This window comes from Solanum dulcamara, chromosome 2, assembly GCF_947179165.1.
Source record: "Solanum dulcamara chromosome 2, daSolDulc1.2, whole genome shotgun sequence".
NCBI lineage: Eukaryota > Viridiplantae > Streptophyta > Magnoliopsida > Solanales > Solanaceae > Solanum > Solanum dulcamara.
Genome location: NC_077238.1, coordinates 77,370,959 through 77,386,677, shown reverse-complemented (window position 1 = coordinate 77,386,677; position 15,719 = coordinate 77,370,959). Strand labels below are relative to the sequence as shown.

The 15,719-nt window shown below is 27.7% G+C and overlaps 2 protein-coding genes and 1 long non-coding RNA gene across 6 annotated transcripts; 2 read left to right on the top strand and 1 right to left on the bottom strand.

Moving 5' to 3' along the window:
• Nucleotides 1-1,445: 1,445 nt before the first annotated feature.
• LOC129880818 (systemin-like) lies at nucleotides 1,446-7,311 on the top strand. 4 transcript variants are annotated; one of them, XM_055955026.1, is made up of 11 exons: nucleotides 1,448-1,538; nucleotides 1,681-1,721; nucleotides 2,783-2,873; nucleotides 2,967-3,007; nucleotides 3,347-3,413; nucleotides 3,525-3,565; nucleotides 4,146-4,209; nucleotides 4,358-4,398; nucleotides 5,253-5,301; nucleotides 5,456-5,493; nucleotides 6,889-7,311. In XM_055955026.1, the coding sequence occupies exons 1-11, from the start codon at nucleotides 1,505-1,507 to the stop codon at nucleotides 7,000-7,002; spliced, it is 621 nt and encodes a 206-aa protein (XP_055811001.1). In that variant the 5' UTR covers nucleotides 1,448-1,504; the 3' UTR covers nucleotides 7,003-7,311. The 4 variants fall into 4 exon arrangements, with proteins under 4 accessions (XP_055811002.1, XP_055811001.1, XP_055810999.1 ...); XM_055955024.1 differs by having other exon boundaries at nucleotides 1,449-1,538; nucleotides 5,453-5,493; XM_055955025.1 differs by having other exon boundaries at nucleotides 1,451-1,538; nucleotides 2,783-2,870; nucleotides 5,453-5,493.
• A 1,772-nt stretch (nucleotides 7,312-9,083) lies between these two features.
• On the top strand, nucleotides 9,084-10,219 carry LOC129877488 (uncharacterized). Its single transcript, XR_008763547.1, has 3 exons — nucleotides 9,084-9,211; nucleotides 9,314-9,354; nucleotides 9,909-10,219. It is a non-coding gene; the product is annotated as an uncharacterized LOC129877488 (long non-coding RNA).
• A 3,239-nt stretch (nucleotides 10,220-13,458) lies between these two features.
• Nucleotides 13,459-14,098, bottom strand: LOC129877478 (monothiol glutaredoxin-S6-like). The gene has a single exon (XM_055952991.1). The coding sequence runs from the start codon at nucleotides 13,981-13,983 to the stop codon at nucleotides 13,672-13,674; it is 312 nt and encodes a 103-aa protein (XP_055808966.1). The 5' UTR covers nucleotides 13,984-14,098; the 3' UTR covers nucleotides 13,459-13,671.
• Nucleotides 14,099-15,719: the final 1,621 nt, after the last annotated feature.

Below are 15,719 nucleotides of genomic sequence, written 5' to 3'. Positions count from 1 at the left end.
TCATGTAGTCGTTGTTTGCTTACTGACTTTGCATTATGCGGATACTTCAAATTGAAGCAATTGAATGCCAAACTCGAACTAATATGACATAATCAATCAATAGATTCACCTTTAGCATATATTCCATATATTACACTAGATAGATATCATATCATGGAATAGGATTCAATTTCAAAATGCCTTGCCTGTGAAATGATAGGCCTAGGAAATTAAATCAAAATCTCGTGTTAAAAAGTGTGCCACATGCAATTCTTTTGGATACAAAGAGATATTAATTAATAATTACTTTCGTATTTTAATTCTAGAAAAAATATTTTTATGCAAAAAAAAAAAAAAAAAAAATTGCATTTATAAGATTATCGTCTCATTTAAAACGTGGAAAGGAGATATTATTTCCAACTCTTGAAAGTTAAAGAGGGTAAAGTAGAATTTAGTCAATTGATTAATGATACACACAGAGACTTTCTACATAGAAGTTGGACCCATGAAAATTGATATACAATTTCACTAGTATAACATATTTTTGCATGAAGGGATTAAAAATGGTAAATTTTACCTAAATTCCTAATTCTTCCCAATTACAATTTATCTTTATTTTTTAAAAAAAATATTTGAAATTTTTTCTTTTTAATGAAATTCGGATATATCATGTACGTCATGATACATTATGTAAAGTGATGTATCCGACCAATTCATTGCGTAAAGTGACGTATCCGACATCCTGATACATCAAGTAAATGATGTATCCAACCGATACATCGCATAAAGTGATGTATCTGACATTCTGATACATCACGTAAAATGATGTATCCGGCTGATACATTGCGTACAGTGATATATCAGAGAATAGGAAAGAGTAGAAAATTTTGTAATTTTTCCAAATGGTAGGGAATTTTAGAGAATATGGAAAAAATAAGTTGTGTATTTTTGTAATTTTTTTCTATATGTATTTTAATTAATTAAAAGTAAAATATACTAAATCATATATCATAAAAATATGTATTTTAATTTGTTAAAAGTAAAATATACTAAATCATATATCATGACTAAAAGCAAAATTTCTCAATAACGTAGAGACCAAAATTGTGCTTATGCCTAATTAGTATTAATATGATTCAAATAATAACTAATCTGCTATCACAAATTAAAATTTATTGATAATATATATTAATTTTTACACAATCAATATATATAACTTAAGTAATAGGTTTAAGTATAGGAAACTTCCCCAAATGAACCACCTTTTGGCGTGACGTTGAATTAGTCAAATTTTAATACGGATATTAAACATCAAATCAGAAATAAAATAAAAAAGTGAAAGACATTAATATAGGTTTGTCAAATTAAAAACAAAATCAAATCCAACAAAAAAAGTGTCAAGTTTTTTTAAAAATTAAATTTGATATTTCGTTTGATTCAATTTTTTTTCAATTTTCCATGAACACCCCTAGTGATGAGTATATAAAGCTCAGCTCTGAACAATTAAAATAAACTAAGAAAACCCATGGAGACTCCTTCATATGATATCAAGAACAAAGGTAGCATTTCTTCATATACCTACGTATTTATTCATTTATTTATTTTGTAACTAAAATTTTATATTAATCACTTAGTGAGAGTTTTACGAGAATCATCTTAAAGAAAACAAATAATTATTTTAATCATGATATTATCCTCCAGGAGATGATGTGCAAGAAAAACCAAAGGTGCAACATGAGGAGGTAACTTTTAGTTCTCCTTCAACTTTTTTATTTGTATTTTGTCAATTTATTTATGTTCACACTTTCTATCATAATAATAAAGTATTTCTATTAGATTATGTTTTTTCCAATTTTGAAAAAACAAAATTGTGTGTGCTCTCAAATGCCTACTAGTTAGTTAAGTTAACCACATAAAAATACGTCATCTCGTTTACTTACATACATCAGCCTCAATTGGAACATGCTTGAGATTTTATGGTTTATTGAGGCGGATATAATGTGTATAGTTAAAGAAAATGACATATTTTAAGTGATTAACTTATATTGTAATTGACACTTGAGAATATGGATAAAAGAATTCCCAATTTTGGATAAAAAATGTCTAATATAAAATTTTTATCATGTTCTCAATTGGAACAAGTCATAACCGAGTGTCTAAATAAAGTATAATGACAAGTTTAAGGGGCTATTGATGTATTAAACCTTTATGTTATAATAAATCTCTCTTATATTAGTGAAGTCATGGAATGTAAATTTGAAATTGTATAAATGATGGGTCAAGTAGGTATAAGACGGCGTATAAATCATCCTTCTCAAATTTCACTCATGAAACTACGCCGAATATATTATTGTTATTATATGAGTCAAATACTTGAGCAAATTCAACTATAACTCATTAATCAACCTATCTTAATCCAATTCATTTACTTGTAAGATTGAATAATGACTCATTTATTAATTGAGCCCTTTTTGACCCACACAAAGTCAATTCAACCCACTCATTTATCATTAATCAACCCATCTTAATCCAATTCATTTACTTGTAGGGTTGAATAATGATTCATTTATTAATTGAACTCTTTTTGACCCACACAAAATCAATCCAAACCACTAATTTATCTCCCTTATTTACGACTCATTTGAGATGATAGTTTTTATACTTTATAAGCATTTGCTCATATATTTATAATTTTTTTAAAAAAATATTGCGTCTCATCAAATATAACTAATAAAATTGGACATAAGAAATATTATTTATTATTGAAGGATATTGATTAATTATTTTTCATCAAAATTTACAGGGAGGAGATGAAAAGGGGAACATAATTGAAAAAGAGACTCTATCCCAAGATATCAAGAACAAAGATATCAACTCTTCATATGTCTTAAGTAGTTAATTTTTTTTTCATCTTCTTATTTTAATCATCTTAAAGAAGTTAATATTATTTTAATTTTGATAACTTTAATTATAATATTATCCACCAGGAGATGATGCACAAGAAAATCCAAAGGTGGAATATGAGGAGGTAACTTAATTTCTCCTTCGACTTTTTATTTATTTATTTATTTATTTTATATGTAATAAATAAATTGTATATATGTACTTTGCTGGTTTGCTATGCTAGATTTTATAAAATAAATTTTGTACATATATAACTTATTTTACATGACAAATGTTTTCTTTCCTACTCCATTTATCCCACACTTTTTCTATCCATCCTAATTTTTTTGATACTTTCTATACAATTTGCCCACATGTCATATATATTTTTAAATTTCATGTTTTATCAAATTAATAAAGTTAGATGAACGAAATATTATTTATTATTAAAGGATATTGGTTTTACTTTTCTTCAAAATTACAGGGAAGAAATGAAAAAGAGACAATAGTTGAAAAAGAGACTCTATCCCAATATAGCATCACGATAGAAGGTATTAATATATTTATATGTCTAAATATTTATTTTCTTCTTTTTTTCATCTTTTTTTTTTCATCTGTTAATATTATATTTTGGCAACTTTAATCATGATATTATTCTCCAGGAGATGATGCACAAGAAAAACTAAAGGTGGAATATGAGGAGGTAACTTAATTTCTTCTTCGACTTTTTATTTATTATTTTTGTATATCATATTTTACTGTCTGTTTATTTCATGTTCACAAATTTAAAATAAACATGATCTGAAATCTAATGATGCTACAATTAAAAAATTTAAAATTGCTCTCTGAGTTTTTTCTTTTCATCTTGATTTTAATTCCCTTTCACTTCTTTGCTTTTGCACTCGCTATAAGAAACTATTAATTAAGTATTTATTTTAGTAAATTATATTTATTAGTAATTTTAGTAATCTAACTATTTGTTTACTAGTACTTAAATTCTTTCGAAAATAGCTACTTAATGATAAAGGTAAAATTAAATCTCATTCCATTTTTGGATAGGATCAAATAATGACTCATTTATTAATTCAGTCTATTTCGATTTATTTAAAGTTAATTTTTCTCACATTTTAAGCGATGATTTTGATACTTTGTAATTTGTACATGATATATATATATATATTTTAAAAATTTTCTATCTGATCAAATATAATCAGTAAAGTTGAAAAGATGGGATATTTTTTCTTATTGAAGAATTATTGATTTATTTTTCTTAAAAATTACAGGAAGAATATAAAAAAGAGAAAATAGTTGAAACTGAGACTCCATCCCAAGATATTAGCAACAAAGGTATCATCTCTTCATATGCCTAAGATTAAATTTTCTTCTTATTTTTCATCTTCTTTTTATAACTTTGGTATGAAACTTTTTATGAAAAAATAATCTTAAATTTTTTTTTTTTTTTTGGATAACTTAAATCATTTACCTTATTCTCCAGGAGATGATGCACAAGAAAAACCAAAGGTGGAACATGAGGAGGTAACTATATTTTTCTGTCTGTTTATTACATATTCACAAATTATGTATATATGTAATTGGCTATTCTAACAATAAAAACAGTAATATATTCCGGTAATTTCACAAGTAGGGTCTAAAGAGGGTGGAGTGCATGTTACCTTCCTCTTATCTTGTGGAGGTAGAAAGACTTTTTTCGATAGACTCTCAGTTTGAGTAAAATATATTAAAAATCAAGCACGTAAAGCAAATATAATAGTGACGTGGCGCGCAATGCCCAGAGCTTCGTCAATCTGTTGTTCATCGATAGACGAAGCTCTCTCTTTATCATCTCATGCTTGATGAAACATGCCTTTTTTACTTCTCTCAAATCACGGGAGCACCTAGCGCCCAACTCAGCCTGCAATGTCTGATACATACACCGCTAAAGTAGTGAATCTATCCACAAAGGCGTAGTCAGGATTTTTTCATTAAGGGGTTCAAAATCTGAAGAGTAGACATACAAATTAGTCAAAGGGGATTCGACATCTACTATATATATATATATACATAAAAAATTATTCTAATTATATATAGATAAAATAAGTTTACGCAGAAGAGGATTCGGCTGAACCGCTGAACTCAAGGTGGCTCCACCACTTGTCTATCGACACCATAGTGGCGATATACAATTTGGACCTAACGAACGGTCTAATCGGAAGAGGGGATCCCCCATTGGCAACAGAATTTTTGTATCTAATTGAATATACAATAACAATAATATACCTGGTGTAATCCACGGGTGGCGTAGGGTTTGAAGTTAAACATGATCAATAAAATTTGACAGATATATAATTTATTATAGAAGGATATTGATCTTTTTTTCTTCAAAATTACAGGAAGGAGATGAAAAAGAGACTCCATCCCAAGATATCATCAATATAGGAGGTATAATCTATTTATATGTCTAAATATTTAGTGTTTTTTTCTTCTTATTTTTCATCTTTTTTAGTATGGATCGATCTTTTTTTTTTTGTGAATCATTTTCAAGAAGTTAATACTTTTTGGTAGCTTTAATCATAATATAATTATTCTCCAGTAGATGATGCACAAGAAACCTCAAAGGTGGTGTATGAGGAGGTAACTTAGTTTCTTCTTCGACTTTTTATTTATTATTTTTGTTACTCATGTCTCTCTCCCTATATATGTGTGTCTGTTTTGATTTTTAATTTCCTTTCATTTATTCCTTTACTTTATACTGCATAGTTTGTTTTAAACTACTTTTCCCGTTTGTAATTTGCACTCCCTTAAAAAATATTAATTAAGTATTATATTTTAGTAATCTATTCTTATTATTAATGATACTTTAGAAACTTAAATCTCTTTACTAAACTCTTAAGTAATTTGGAAATTAATCACTGAATTGTAAGGGTAAAACTAGAGAAAAATGATTAATTTTCTTTTAATTTGTTAAAATAAATAATATTTTTTCAATAAATTAGACAAGTGAAAAGAAACGAATGACATATATTACTATTATCTTGTAACCGAAAAAATATCTTTGAGTTTATTCTTGATTTTTAATTTGTTATGTATGAAAAGAGACAAATTAATTTTTTCTTCTATTCTTCAAAAAATGTTCACTTATTAAAATAATCTCAAACCTTTAAAAATAGAAAATAGATGGAAAGGAAAACGAAGGACATTAATTGTAGGATATATTTTTTTCCTCCTCCCTCTATCGCATATATTAATCTAATATTTAATTTACTAGAATATTTAATTTCTTAGTTATAATAAGGTCTAATAGTTTAGTTATAGCATGAGTCTACTATTTTATGAACACTACAGGAAGCATGCAATTTAGATCCCAAACTTTTTCAAGAAACTAAGAACGGAGCCTTTGGCCGTAGGCGCGATATTTTTTATTTATTTATGGAAAAAGATCAAAAATATCTCTAAATTATAAGAAATAGACCATTTATATCTTCCATTATATTTTGGGATAAAAAATACTCCTGATATTATTTCAGGAGACCATAAATATCCTTAAGAGTTAATAGAAAGGATGTGGCAAGCCATCTAGCACTAATTCAACTACTTAAGCTTGCCAACAAGGATACCCACTAAATTTTGACCCATTTATAATCCTAACCTTAACCCATTCTTGCTGGACCCGACCTAGTAAATTGTGAATTGGCAAGCTTTAGGATTATAAATTGGATCAAATTTAGTGAGTATCCTAGGTGGCAAGCTTAGGTGGTTGAATTAGCGCCACACGGCTTGGCACCATTATTATTAACTCTTGAGGATATTTATGGTCTCTTGGGATAGCAATAGATGGCTTGGCACATCACTGTTGTTAACTCTTGAGAGTATTTGTTGTCTTTTGGAATAACAACATGGGCATTTTGATCCCAAAATGTAACAGAGGGTATAAGTGGTCTATTTTGCATAGTTCAGGAATAATTTTGACGCTTTTTCGTTGTTTTTTATTTATAAAAGGATATTAATTTTATTTTTTAAAAAATACAGGAAAGAGAGGAGGAAAAGAAGAAAATTGTAATACGAGTAGATCTTGCGGTCCGTTCAACACCTCCATCAAAGCATGATCCTCCCAGAATGCAAACAGACAATAATAAACTCTAGAACTCCCCATTTAATATATATGTATGATCTATCTAAAATATGATAAATAAAAAGAATTATAATTTAGAGCGATAAGTTAAAATTCTGAATTCGTCTCCGAGACGAAGTAAGTTAAGAATGTTATTAGTCTTTCTAGTGTATTTTCAAGTGAAATTTGGTTATTGTACTTTGAGAAGCTTATTGGATTGTTATGTATTTGTTGCTTTACGAAGCAAGTTAAGAATGTTATTAGAAAGATATTTGTCTTTGTAGTGTATTTTCAAGTGTAATTTGGTTATTGTACTTTGAGAAGCTTATTGGATTGTTATGTATTTGTTGCTTTTTTTCTTTTGATTGACTTTTTTTTCCTTTTTTTTTAAACATAATTACCTACTTTCCTTTGATTTATTTAGAAGAATAAAAGTTAAGGGTAGAAAAAAATTTAAATTATTTTAATTTTTTGAGTTTCATATCTGAATTATTGGAGTGCGAATATTCTACTTGAATTATTACTCGATGGTTAGCAAAGCATACCTAGACTTAAATTTGATGGTGTGCATAATACACTTTCTTTTTAATTTTTTTTTTGCCACATGATAAAATAATTCCACGATGGCAAAGTTAAATAAATTAATATTAGGTTAATAGTTAAGGTTAAAGGTTTTAAATTATTATCATATAAATTAATGTATTCTCCATCGCGACATTCAACTCTTTTTTTCTCCACCTTCTCAGTTGTGATGATCTCATCTCAGTCGAGTCGTTGATATCTCCTGCTTGGAAGGGGAGAATTTTATAGTTTTAAGTAAATTAATTAAAAATATATATATAATAAAAATGTGTCAGCTAATAGAGTTATTATATATGTCAGGAAGGACAAAGATAGGAAGATAGCTTTGGTAAAAAATTCACACTCTAAATTTTAAACATAAAACTCAAAAAATTAAAATAATTTTAGATGTATTTTTGATCTTTAACTCACGAATAAATAATATTTTTTTCAAATTTTTCCCGGAAAACATGCATAAAGACTCCTATTATATTGGCTCTACCAACTTTAGACTTTGGCACTTGCAGAAATGGCCTTTTTAGGGCACTATTTTAATTATATTTCAGTTCGTTCAGTGGTTAAAACTTATAGAATTTTTTTTTTTGAAATTTACCAAATTGAGTATGGGGACAGAATTTAAATAGACAGCTTAGAGTACATGAATCATCTAATTGTGTTAGGTCACTTAATTGAAAATTATTATTCGAATATATTGACTCGAAAGTTTTTGTTTGAATATGTGATATGAAAATTTAATTTCAAATAGATTTATTTGAAGTTGAAGTTTTGTTTAGGATATATAATTTAAATTTTTAAAATTTTATTTTTTCCTCATAAACATGAAAACCTCACAAGTTGAACACTATCAAAATTTACTCAATTCTTATACAATTTTACCAAATGAGCAAATTATACTTCATAAACAAGACATCCAAATATTCTAATGCGTCTCATTAATAAATCATTTATCTCCATGTTCCTTTTATAAATAAATATTTGAAATTGAGATTTTATGTACATTTCATAAACAAACTCTGATTTCAAAACAAATTTTAAGGGCCTGTTTAAACAGGCTATATGAAATCATGATTTAAATCCGATTGATAGTTGAAATTCTGTTTGAACATGCCATTTAGATTATTTTTTTTAAGTTATATTTTTCTCATAAATATGAAACTCCCATAAGTTGTGAAACCTATCAAAATTTCTCCAATATTTATGCACACTTATCAAATGGCAAATTATTTATGAACGATTAATTAATTTTGTTATATTAAACATGTGTATAAAGTTGAAAATTAAAGAATTATTAAAAAAATTATTCATTTTAAAATAATTTTTTTAAAAAAAGCAGATCAAATGAATTTGAACGGATAAGTATTACAAATCGAATAGACAACATGTAGTGCTTGGGTCATCATTATTTCTTGTGATCTTCTATGAGAATCAAACTTAGATCTATTATTGTGGAAAAAAAATATCTTACTAATATTACATTATTAATCAAAACTTTAGGTTAAATTAAATTAAAGGAGAAGGGCTCAATAATATGTGTTGTTATAAAGCTCATAACTGATATTATCCATTGAAGTAAATCAAGAAAATCTATGGCAACTTTTTTCCAAGATATCATGAACAAATTTCTAGATCTGATTAAATTCCTTATTTCTTTTGGTAAAGGTATATATATAGTATTTCTTTTTCTTTTTCATCTTTAGTAAAACCTTTTATCTTAATTAAGAAGTTTATTTTTATAACTTTGATCACGATATTATTCTCCAGGAAATGATGAGCATGAACAATCAAAGTTGGAAAATGAGGAGGTAACTTTATATATATATATATTCTTGTCGGTAATACAACCTCCCTATTTCGGAGAGGTAGTGATAAAATTTGCGTACTATCTACCTTCTTTATACTCCATTTTGTAAAATTTCATTGAATTTATTGTTGTTGTTCTATTTTTTTTAGTAATAGAAATTCTTTTAGTATTTAATATTTTTTTCTCCTTTCATTAATTTCCTTAATACTTCAAAATTTTTTTGCTTGTGAGTGGAAATATATTTCTATTGAAAGTTAATAATAAATTAGCAAATAAGAAGGTATAATTATAACGAAATTTTTTAGTATTAATAATAATGTCTAAATATTAGTTAAATCAAATACTAAAGTTAAGAGACTTTTACCAAAATGACTCCATTTTAAATATAATTTTGGTAATAAACACTACAAAATAATATTTTCTTAAAACATATTTTCTTGAATAATGACTTCCGTCGTACCAAACACATTATATATGATTTTCATTTTGTTTTAATTTTTTTTTTTTGTATTTATCAGTAAAGAATATAATTTTATTATTATTTCAAAATAACAGGGAGGAGATTTACTAAGGCCAGAAGGAAAAGCAAGACGTTCAAACACCTCCAGGAAAACGTAAACCTCCTCGTTTTCAGACTGGCAATGATATTTCCTAGATGTAAAACAATCAAATTTGTACATATTTGAATATTTTGAAGAATTTTCAAATGTAATTTAATTGACGAGTGAAGTTTGTTTAATTAGTGGTAAGTACCACTACTATCATCAGGTAGATTGAATGTTCGTGTCACGAGAAAGATAGGTGAAAATAGTATTATTGAGCTTGTTAATGGAGGGGGTAAAGAAATAAAATTTGGTTAATGAGTGAAATTTTCTTTAGGGGGGAGGAGGTTTAAAAAAACGTAATTTGGTTGATTTTTTCTAGTGATAAAATACTTTTACTATCAACTGATAGATTAATAAAGCATCCTTTTGAAAGTTTAGTAGCTGCGAGTTTTGTCAAGTTTCAAATTGATTCTGTCTATGATCTGTACTTCTTGCTTTGATGACAATTGTTGGTCGCTTGCTTGATTGAAAGAACTGATAAAGACTGATTTTTAAGTTCCATTGTAAGCCTAAATCGTCATTATTAATTATGTAAATCAATAGACGGTAGGGAATTTTCCATTTCTGTAGAAATTTCGTACCAGAAATAATGATATTTCAATTTTCAAGTATAGTCCCTATAGAATATAAAATATATCGTTTATCATTATCTTCATAATGTATGAAATAAGTGTATACATTCTTATTAGGGTTGTATATTCTAAAGTTACAATTCTATTATATATATTTTTTTAATTCCGTCGAAAATCAATTTTACGGTGAATCCCATTTCGAGGGCAGCTTGGGCAAGCTTTTACACTAGGCTGGAGTTTTCCTTCAATAAAATAGTAAAAAGATTTAGTTATATACCGTGTAATCATAACTTTTATATTATTTAGATTATCTTTACCTTTTATAAATGATACATTATCTTATTCTCAAGACTATAAATTTCACATTTTAAGTAATATTCAAAGTTAATAGAGTCGGAAAAAGATATTAATGAGCACCTCTTAAGCCTCGTACGATCTTACAATTACCAATCTATTCTAGATTAATTTCAAGTCTTAGTTGCATCATTCAACTAGATGAGTAAAGGGAAAGTCAAAAATTTATTTTGCTTCCAGAAATTTATTTGTTCGATTAATTCGAATTTACTTTAGGTACCGACTAGTAGTTAACTGGTGGAGACATGAGAAGAAAATTAAAACAGCATAGGCAAAAATCTAGTCCATTTAGCCTGAACTAAACGTGGGTCAATCAAAACCCAGATCCAATAATCCATTATGAAGCCCAGTGCTTGAATTAGCCCAATTATTATCTACATGTTTAGAGTAGATAAAGAGCCTTTGCACCTAGGAAAAACTACATAAATTGGACCTATTAGGTAAAATATTTATTTAAATTGGATTAAATTTAAACTATTTATTTAAGTTGAATCCATGATCCAAAATATGTACCCGCATGCCTCTTTGTTATATTCACTAAATCACAACTTCTTTATCATTGATTCCATCAGAGTATATCTTTATATATACTCTGATGATAACTATATACTTTGATGGTATCAAGCAGTAATTGAGTAGTCTTTTTACTAAAGCACTGCATGTTATATATACACATATTCTAATGGTATCAAAAAGTAACTGAGTAGTGTTCTCTACCTCTCTTTGATACCATAAGAGTATATATATATACACTCCAATGGTATCAAACAGTAATAGCGAATTACCAAGTAAAAACAGGGGGAGTGTGAAAATAAGGGGATAGTTGCTTATAAATAGTCTTTCTTTTTGGAGTACAAGTATTCTTTTCCCTTGCACCTAATCACTACACAAATATAATATTGTATATATATTATAAAGCATTCTCTCTCTCTCTCTTAAAATTGAAGTTTTTAGATGAATAATCACATACTTTAACATGATATCAGAGTAGGTAGATGTTGTGTGTTCGAATCTCACCGCCACATCTAATTGTCAAGAAATAAAAACCACGTGCTTGACCTATGAAAAAAATCAAAATCAAACGTAAGGGAATATGTTGAAGATAAAATTAAATATATGAAAAAGGGCTAAATTTATCCTTTAACTATTTGAAATAGAGCGCATATACCCTTAAACTATATTCTGGCTCAAAAATACCATTTCCTTCATACTATTGGCTCAAAGAATACCCTTCACGTCATATTATTGGCTCACTTCAACCCTTTTGTTTGACGGAATAAAATGTGGCATCCCATGTGTATTAATTTACCCCACGTAAGATCCTCACATAAGCACCCCACCCTATCCCATCAATTAAAATACCCAAACTCATTCTTGACACTCGTAGTTATGATTTTCTTGACTCCTGTAGTTATGACTGCCATAATTAATTTGCAGCAGTTTTTAAGCAAATTATTAATTGACTATTTAATTTGCTAAACTATAGTTATCATCCAGTAGACATAGCTAATAAAGGATGATAGGTTTAATTATCCAAAATAACAATTAAACAAATGTGCTACTTGATCAAGCAAGTGCTTTTCTAAGAAGAAGATGGGTGCGGTTGGGCCTTGAGTGAGCTGTAGAGCAACATAATCGTACATTCAACGTGATCAATAGATGCTTGGGAAGTAGCTAAAGTGTTCTTCCTAAAGTCATGCCAACAAGCAGGGGTGTCTGACTGCTGCAAATTGTTACGGGAGTTGCTTAAAAACTGCTGCAAATTAATTATGACAGTCATAACTATGGGCGTTAAGGAAACCATAGCTACGAAAATCAAATATGGGTTTGGGTCTTTTAATTGATTGGTGTGATGGAGTGCTTATGTGGAGATCTTATGTGGCGTAAATTAATACACATGAGATGCTACATTTCATTCCGTCAAACAGAGGAGTAGAAGTGAGCCAGTAGTATGATGTGAAGGTATTTTTGAGCCAATAGTATATCGTGAAGGGTATTTTTGAGCCAAAATATAGTTTAAGGGTATATGTGCTTTATTTTGAATAGTTGAAGAGTAGTTTTGGCCCTTTTCCGTTAAATAAATAAAAATATATTTTTTTCTAAGGTGTTTAAAGATATATAGAGCAACACATCTTTATGATATTAGAGCAAGGAGGTCATTATGGGTTCAAGTATTCTCACCGATATCAATTATCAAAAAAGTCTTTTCATGTGTTTGGCCTACGAAAAAATTAGACTCATACTAAAAAGGCGCGTTGTTGAAAACATAATGAAATAAATAAAAGTATATATTGACTAATAGTCTGATAATATTTGAAATTAAATGATCACACACTCCAACACTTCCATAATCTCATTTTATAAACTTAGAAAACTCAACCTTTTCAAGCCACACAATATATATAGAATAAAATAAGAACTACATGTTGAGGATACTTCCATGACATTTAACAATAATATATAAATATTCACCAAGATAAAAAAAAAACTTACGAATAATATTTATGCATTTTAATATTGTATAAAAATTAAACTCTATCTTTATTATTAGTACATCAAAATAGTAAATGGGAGACTTGTAACTGCTGCAATGAAATTAGGATTCAAAATCTAAACTTGCTAGCTAGCTAGTAAATTTTGATCTTTATATATAATCTATATATACTACACGTTGAAATGCGTTAATTTATTCGTGTATTTACTTTTATATATATATATTGATTTTTTTCTCAGTGAAAAATTCTGATTGCATCACTGATTACTTGCTAGCTAGTAAATTGATGATCTCTATATCCAAATAGCATTAGCCTTTAGAAGCAATTGTTTGAGCTTGCCTCTAACATTAAGACTTATAATCTCATTAGAACCACCTACAAATTCTTCTCCAATGAACACTGCTGGCACACTTGATTTACACCCTAGTAATTCAATCAATGCCTTCTCCATTTCCTTCCCATTCAAAAGTTTATCAAGCTCGTAAATTGTAGGATTGGCTCCAAAACCTCGAATTAGGGTTTCGATGCTGTGAGAGATGCAACAAGTGCTTTTGGTGAGAATCACCACCGGACTTTCTGCTCCTAATTTCATCACCATATCCATGTTAATTTAGACCTTGATTAAGAGAAATTATATGGTTTTTACTATATATATATATATATAGCAAGTTGATGTTTTTTTTTTTGTGTGTGTGTGAAGATGTGTAAGTGGAGAAGAAATTTTGTAGCTTGTAGTGAGTTTGAGACTTGACAATTGTTATGAGAAACATGAATTTGTAGAAGGGTATATATAAGGGTTATAGTGGTGGGATATATTGACGATAAACGACAAAATATTAAAAGATTACAAAAAGGACAAGACGGTGGATATGCAAACTATTATTCCTTGAGCATATATTTTTCTACTGCTGTTTACGATTTGGTTTGGATTGATTATTGATTAAAATTAAAATTAAAATTAAAATTAAAATTACATTAATTTAATTAATTTTAAAATTATTAAAATCAAATCAAACTAATAAAAATATACAATCATCGGTTTGATTGTTATCGATTTCGATTTGATTCGATTCGGTTATTCGATTATTAACCATACACAAAAATAAAAGAAACGATTCATTCAAAAGAGAAGAAAAAACAATAACTCATTAAAAATAAATAAATTATCTTCGTGTCATTTTGGATCTTATAATTCTTATACCAGAACTTTAATTATGTTTAACTTCCTGTTTATTTTGTTACATAATCCAATGTACTAAACAAAATAAACTTACTGAATAATGCATAAGTTAATGATATGGTTGTACAAATAAAAGACGTATCATACCTTACTATTTTAAATTAGTATGCTGTATTTTTTGCATTAAAAAGTGTTTATAAAAAACAATATGTTATGTATATAAAATTATAAAAAATTATGTATATAATTTGTAGGTTCGGTTCGGTTATTTCTTCGGATTTTTTTGAACAAAATCAAAACCAAACCAAAGATTATCGTTTTTTTTAAAATGTAAAACTAAACCAAATCAAACCAAATGAAAAATCGTTTTATTTGATCGGTTTGATTTGGTTTTTGGTTTGGATCGGTTTTTAACCAAACCGTGAACACCCCCTATATTTGTCAATGGATCGTACCCTATAATAAATAAAATTAAAGTGTGTTCTTTTTAATAGTTATTCTTCTTTTGTCTCAATTTACGTGATGCATTTTGACTTGATATGGAGTTTAAGCAAAAAAAGAAAGACTTTTGAAATTTGTGGTCTAAAATAAGTCATAAATATTTATGTGGTTATAACCTATAAGTCATTTCATTAAAGGTAAAATGAATATTTTAAAGTTAAGTTGTTACTAAATATAGAAATGTGTCATTCATTTTTGGACTGACTCAAAAAAAAAGCAAGTCATATAAATTGGACAGAGAGAGAATTATTTCTAAAAAGATGATCATACATATTACTATGATATCAAAGTAGATAGATATATCAGACTCTTCTCACAGTCATCTATTATCAAAAATAATTTTCACGTACTTAATTTATCCAAATAATATAATCTAGTTCACACGCACAGAATAATCTATTTAAAAAAACAATATTTTATTGAAAACTTTATGATCCAATCCATAAAAAGAAAATAACGGAAACGAATACACTACAAGGATTATAAAATGATCTCTTTTTTTTTATTATTGTCTTACAATCCAATATTATTCTCTTATTCTTTTTCAACCCTATAAAACATATAGGCATCTTAATTTTGATTTGGGGAAATGAAATCTGAGATATCGATCGATCCATGATGACTATGACAGAAGGCAGGACGATGAAAGCTAATTACAG

Bases quoted from the DNA above. Each gene is read 5' to 3' on its own strand.
- LOC129880818 (XM_055955024.1), top strand. From the start codon at position 1,505: ATGGAGACTCCTTCATATGATATCAAGAACAAAG. The intron at 2,874-2,966 runs GTTAATTTTTTT...ATTATCCACCAG, and splicing joins CTCTTCATATGTCTTAAGTA to GAGATGATGCACAAGAAAAT. The intron at 3,566-4,145 runs GTAACTTAATTT...TAAAAATTACAG, and splicing joins TAAAGGTGGAATATGAGGAG to GAAGAATATAAAAAAGAGAA.
- LOC129877478 (XM_055952991.1), bottom strand. From the start codon at position 13,983: ATGGATATGGTGATGAAATTAGGAGCAGAAAGTCCGGTGGTGATTCTC.